This window comes from Octopus bimaculoides, chromosome 14, assembly GCF_001194135.2.
Source record: "Octopus bimaculoides isolate UCB-OBI-ISO-001 chromosome 14, ASM119413v2, whole genome shotgun sequence".
Lineage (NCBI taxonomy): Eukaryota > Metazoa > Mollusca > Cephalopoda > Octopoda > Octopodidae > Octopus > Octopus bimaculoides.
The window spans coordinates 16,961,300-16,968,163 of NC_068994.1; the positions used below are offsets into that span (position 1 = coordinate 16,961,300).

At 36.0% G+C, this 6,864-nt stretch overlaps 1 protein-coding gene and 1 long non-coding RNA gene across 6 annotated transcripts in view; one reads left to right on the top strand and one right to left on the bottom strand.

The window, feature by feature from the left end:
• Nucleotides 1–6,864, top strand: part of LOC106883371 (cilia- and flagella-associated protein 43) — a 99,256-nt gene that overhangs the window by 49,282 nt on the left and 43,110 nt on the right. For 2 of the 5 annotated variants that reach the window (XM_014934359.2, XM_052972703.1), the window contains exons 20-21: nt 255–293; nt 4,798–4,839. The exons of 1 other annotated variant lie outside the window; for it this stretch is intronic. In XM_014934359.2, the coding sequence (XP_014789845.2) occupies nt 255–293; nt 4,798–4,839 (81 nt within the window). The remainder of the gene's footprint in view (nt 1–254; nt 294–4,797; nt 4,840–6,864) is intronic. 2 more of the 5 variants (XM_052972705.1, XM_052972704.1) reach the window with 2 other exon arrangements.
• LOC128249367 (uncharacterized) lies at nt 735–6,832 on the bottom strand. The gene is made up of 3 exons (XR_008265470.1): nt 5,900–6,832; nt 4,766–4,895; nt 735–1,374 (listed from the first exon to the last, which is right to left on the bottom strand). It is a non-coding gene; the product is annotated as an uncharacterized LOC128249367 (long non-coding RNA).

Genomic DNA, 6,864 nt, shown 5'->3' on the forward strand with positions numbered 1-6,864 from the left:
TATATATATATATATATATATATATATATATATTTATACATGTGTGTGTGTGTGTGTAAATTAATACATTAGAAAGTGAATTTCTCAACCATGCAGTCATACCTGCATTTACTAACGTGTGTGTGAATATGTGTATATATACACATATCTACCCGCATAATTCCCTCTTTTTGTATATATGTTTGTATATATAAGTGTGTATATATGTATGTATGCTTGTATATAAAATATCTTTCTGTTTATTATGCTTCCAGGTAGATATGCTTGGTTCAATAGAAAGTATGCAAGATGAGGTGAAGCTGTTTATTGGAAATATATCATATTTTGTTCATGTTATATTTTATTTTTAAATATTTTATTTCATAGTTCTTTTTTAACAACAAAACAAATATGACTAGAAAAGTTGTTGTTGTTGTCGTTGTTGTTGTTGTTGTTCCTATTGTTATTGTTGCTTTTATTATTGTTATTATTGAGTATCTTATACTATGATTTTATACGATAAAATCATAGTATTAAACTTTATTGAACAATTCTTATATTATTTAGTTTACCAATTGACATACAAACCCAATATATGTGTATGCATGCGAACATATATCCATGCATCTATGCAATTATACACACACACACACACACACACACACGCTCACACACACACACACAAGGTGGATGAAAAATAAATAGGCATTAGAAATATTCCTTTTACAAATTTATTGAAGCAAATGATACATGTTCTTTATTACATGGGAAAATGAAGGTAAATCTTCATATCTCAACGTAAGCACCGGTGGCGTCAACCAGTTTCCTCAAGTGACCAGGGATGGAATGAACAACATTCTGAAGGACGTCGTCTAGGATATCATTGAGAACCTCCTGAATCTGTGTCTCCAAGTCCTCCAGTGTGTGAGGTTTTGTCTTGTACACCTTTTTTGTGTAACCCCACAGGCAAAAATCACATGGAGTGAGATCTGGACTTCTTGGAGTTCTGGACTACTGGACTTCTGCGGTCATGGTCTTCAGATTTTAACTCCTGCACGGATGAAAATTCAATTCTTTATGCAACACCATATGTATTGTATATCTTGTTAGTCCACTTTCATGAGTTGCTTGATGTGTTGATGTTTGCGGGCTGTGATTAAACATTTCCTGCACTGTTGCCATGTTCTCCACTGATTGGGAATGTGGTTGGACGGCCACTTCTTCTTCCATTGTTCACAGAGCCTGTAGTCATCAGCTTTGCATCACAACTTTTTATTGTCTCCGGACGTAATGTTGATGCTTACCTTTTCATGCACACCACCATCTCTGAACCCAAACAATGGAAATCCACACGTCATAGTGTGCTGCTATCTTAGCTCACTCCTGACTGACCATCTGGAAAATAATAAATAAGACAAGAAGAAAATAAGAAATCCCCATCAGTGTTGTCAGTTTAAAAAATGTTTTCGTCATGACTTCAGTGATACTAAAAATTCTATAAGCAATTTCTAATGCCTAGTTACTTTCCACCCACCCTGTATATATATATATATATATATATATATATATATATATATATGTGTGTGTGTGTGTGTGTGTATAGTTTTAGGGAAAAGAACCAAGGTTCATGAACTCATCGATGAAACTTAATTTCATTTTAATTTTTAATAAATTGACTTTAATTGAGTTTTTACCTGTAATTTTGGACTTTTGCCCCTGATATTATATGATGATGATGATGATGATGATATGTGCAGATTCGTATGTTTTGTTTTATGCATGTTTTCTCATGCATATACTTGCATATCTAGACATGTTCATGTATACTTAAATGATAAACTTCTGGAAATATATATATATATACATATACCAACATCAGGATCAACTTCATGCAAGCCTGAAGGCATGCTGGCAAAATGCTGCTTCTCTAAATGGAAACCTTACCTGTCATTGTGGTTTTGTGTCATGAAGCAAAGCAGGCCTTGCCATCCACTCAAGAAAACACAAAGTAAATGATGCAAGCAACTGAGTCCTCATTTGTCACATGGTTTTCAAGGCCCCAGCAGGCCTCAAGAGACACAGCTGTGTTCATAGGACATGATTACCACCTTATTTTACTGAACCCTCATTGGTTGTTCATGATGAGAGAATCCATCATATGTGTGTATGTATGTCATTATTCAATTTTATTTCAAGATTTCTTGCCAATAAATAAAGAGCTGGTTTCTAACCTAGATCCAAGGCTCTTTCATTGGAATTTCAACAACATCAACAGGGTATTTATTTGGCGTTAGGAAGGGCATCCAGCTGTAGAAACTCTGCCAAATCAGACTGGAGCCTGGTGTTGCCATCCGGTTTCACCAGTCCTCAGTCAAATCGTCCAACCCATGCTAGCATGGAAAGCGGACGTTAAACGATGATGATGATGATGATGATGATATGTGCAGATTCGTATGTTTTGTTTTATGCATGTTTTCTCATGCATATACTTGCATATCTAGACATGTTCATGTATACTTAAATGATAAACTTCTGGAAATAATAATAATAATCCTTTCTACTATAGGCACAAGGTGTGTATGTATGTATACATGTGTAATATGTATACATATGAGTATATATTAAGGAAATGAAGGTAGTCTAGATTTGAACAGAAACTATTATTTAGTGCTTTTGTACCTTTCAGGGATTCATCATGAATGATTTCTTATTAAAAAAATTCATACTTTTATATATATGTGAGGCAGTTAATAAAAAATCTGGAATTGAATTTAACACACACACACACGCACACACACACACACACATGCATACACATACACATGCTTGTGCATACATGCCCCCCACTCACTCACACACACATACACACACACACAGCTTTTTATGCTTAAGTTGAAATTATGTTCTGGTGAACTTTGCTTTTCATCCCTCCAGGGTCAGTAAAATAAAATACCTTCCAAGTACTGACTGTGGTTGATAGTTTCAACTAATCTGGTTTCTTATTTTGTGCCAAAATAAGAAGCCATAGCAGAATCATTTGCACACTGAGCAAAATACTTTGCAGCATTTCTTCTGGTTCAAATCACACCAAGGTTGATTTTTACCTTTCATTCTTTTGAAGTTGATAAAAAGTTAGTACCAGCTCAGCTCTAAAATCTATGTGATTAACTTCCCCCCACCAACCACCACCACCATCACCACCAGTGCCACCACAATCTCTGGCCTTGAGCCAATAGTAGAAAGAATTATTATTATTATTATTATTATTATTATTTTAAAAAGGATTAATTTAACTCTTGACAAAGGTAAACAGTCAAGACGAAGAGCGCGATTCGATTGTATAGATGTTTTATTCGTTGAACAATATTTCAACAGCACGTCTGTCTTTGTCAAGTTCAAAATAAGAAGTGATAAAAATTCAAAATTATAGTGGCTGACAATATGTGCATCTCTGATCATGAGCAGAAGTAGTTGGAGAGCATCATAGCCATATGTTGGGAGGAATTCTTTGGGGTTTGGATAATTCACCTCTGGAAACATCGGTGTTTCATTCAACATCCTTAAACAACCCTTATTCAGGGACCTTTTGAGCAGGATGGCTACTCGACCTGAAGAAAATTCCAACTGGGCCCCATCTGCAAGGTCATGCACTGTTAATCTTGATATGAGATCACCATATTGTGCACATATGGTTGTGATGCATGTGCATGGTGTACCCTATCAGATAGGTGGTCAAGATGGGTAAACTGGGCTTCGTATATTTTACCCCAGTGTCACTTTGATGGCATGCACTGTTCTCTCTCTCAATAATAATAATACTCCTTTCTATTATAGACACAAGGCCTGAAATTCGAGGGAGGGGGGGATAGTCAATTACACCAACCCCAGTACTCAACTGGTACTTAATTCATTGACCTTGAAAGAATAAAAGGCAAAGTCAACCTCAGCGGAATTTGAACTCAGAACATAAAGTCGGAACATAAAGTCGGAAGAAATACTGTGAAGCATTTTGCTTGGCATGCTAACGATTCTTCAAACATGAAATTTAAAATAATTATTTTGTCTTTATTCCTGGACCCAGTTTTCAGAAATTTTCTCTCATTATTTTTTTTTAATTGTATACTATAAGAAAAATATACAAAATCAAAAACTTGGAATATTTCAATCATTGATGGCAAACTTTTTTTAACCACACATGTCAAAATTTTAATTTCTTTAATAATCCTTGTTATTGAGTGAGTGTTGTGTACATGTATACATGTATTTTAGTCTTAGATAATGCTTATAGATAATCTTTTTTATAACATTACGTTTATGAATTTGTTTTGCAAAATTCCTAATGTGAAATCTTGTATTGAAGTAAATTTTATTATATATAGGGATGGTCATTTTTCTTTTTTTTTTTGCCATATAGACACATGCACTCTGTATTCATTCTTTACTTCAGATTTACATTATTGTTGTTCTTCTATTATGTCCTATGTCTGGAAATCTTTTGTCACACATCCTATGACCTCTTCAGCAACTCTCTATCCTATGTGTCTCCTCCTGTCTCGTTTAGTCCAGAAGTGAATAACAAATATATAGTGCATGTGTTTATCTGGCAAAAAAGCAAAAACAAAAAAGTGACCATCCTAAAATGTAACAATACTTTTTATAACATGTTATTTCAAAAGATTTCACACATCACCTAAAAACCTTGCAGCATGTCATAGGTTTGCAGTACTGATTTAGTAGTATTTTTATGTATTTACTCAAAATATGCTCTGATATGTATTCTTATTACCATGAACTTGGGAATTTGATTGGTTGTCTTAGGAGGACAAATCTGAAACTGAACACAGAAGTGAAAGCCAACTGGTATGTGGTTTGTTTTTCAAAGTGTCTCCTTTAGCACTGGTGAATGCTTTTTCTGCCTGTTCAATGTAAAGAAGTTTAGTCATGTATTGTAGTTCACAGAGTAGTAAAATACATATTTGTTTTCTATCTCAGCACAAAACAACCAATTCTTGTCAGAGGATGTATGGTTAATTAGTCATTGAATTAACCCCCAATATATTACTGCTTTTTATCTTATTGACTGTTTTGAAGGAAATAAAGTAAAGTTGAGCTTCATAAGATTTTGAATTCAAAATGTTGGCTGATACTAAATCGTCAATCACCATCATCATCAGCATCACCACCACCACACCACCTGTTCTATACACTTGCATGTCTTTAGCTGATTTTTTAAGTTGAAATCTTCAAAACTTTTTCTATGGTTTCTACTTGACAATATCTGCTCTCCGCACCTACACCTAATAACAACATGTGATACTTTACAACATCGTCTCACTTGATCTTTTCTTTACTTCCAAACTAGAACATTACTCCTGTCCCTCTGATCCCATCTGCTTATCCGAGAATAATGTTTTTCAACCTTCACCCTTGATACTGAAACCGACACATACACACACACACACACACACACACACACACACACACACACACACACACACACACACACACACACACACACACACACACTAGTTATATTGACTTCTTAAATGCCATTCATGTTTACTATTTTCTATTTTATCACTTTGTGACTTTGTGGTTAGGGTATTGCACTTATAATCATAAGATTATGTTTCAATTCCTAGACTGGGTGGTGTATAGTGTTCTTGAGTGAAACACTTTATCTCTTGTTGCTCTGCAGTCACTTTGACCCCTGACGCATGGTGCACTGTGCATCTGTTCAGGCAAGGTCAATTTGATGGAGAGAGTGAGCTAATGTGTGGCATGAACATTTGATCGCTATAAACAAATCATTTGTGCAGGTTGTTCAGCAGAAGCTGAACACTCATATGTTGTCTTCAATGAGAGAGTCCATTAATTCATATAAAAAAATAACAAACTAATTGATCAATAATGTATTCACCCTTGTTATTTACAACTTCTTCCCAACATTCAACAAGATTTTCAATACCTCGTTGGTAGAAATCACCTGATTTCGACTCGAAAAATTGATCCAACCAAGCTCTCAATTCTGCATCAGTATTGAACGAAACTCCGCACATAGCATTTGGAAGAGATCGAAAGAGGTGGAAATCTGTTAGTGCCAAATTAGGAGAGTACAACAGGTGTGGCAGCACTTCCCAGCGATGCATTTGAATGGCTTCCTTGGTCATATTGGCGATATGAGGGTAGGCGTTGTCGTGCAGCAGAAGAACTCCATGCTGCCGATTAGGTCTTTTCTCTTGAATAGCCGTGTTGAGTCATTCCATCTGTTGAACATAGAGTTCCGCATTGACCATTTGGTACAAACAATTCGTAATGGATCATCCCTTCTCAGTCCCACCGTACGCACAACATCGTTTTACGCAGATGAAGATATTGTTTCACGCATGGTGTCGCTTTTTTACTGGGGCTAAGCCATTCCATATGCTGCTTCATATTGATGTACAGGCACCATTTTTCGTTGCCGGTAATGATTCAGTAAAGAAACCGTTGCTTGTGTCCGTGAGTTGAGTGGTGTTGCGCAAGCAAACCAGCGGAGATTGTGCCTCGTTGATTTTTGTTGTTGTCACTTAAAGCATGCAGAACCCATGCTCCATACTTCTGAACCTTTCCCATTGAGTGAAGATGCTTCTCTATAGCAGTGTGAGAGCATTCCATTTTCTCTGCCAGTTTCCTTGCCGTGTGACGAGACTTTTCATGCAAAAGATGGTTTAATTGCTCTTCATCAAACTCAACTGGACAGCCAGAACGAGGTGCATCTTTGAGGTCAAAATTCCCATTTTTGAACTTGGCATACCAATCACGAGTGGTTCTTTCAGCTATGGCACTGTCTCCATACACAGCACAAATGTCGCGAGCAGCTTTTGTGGCCTTAGAACCTTGATT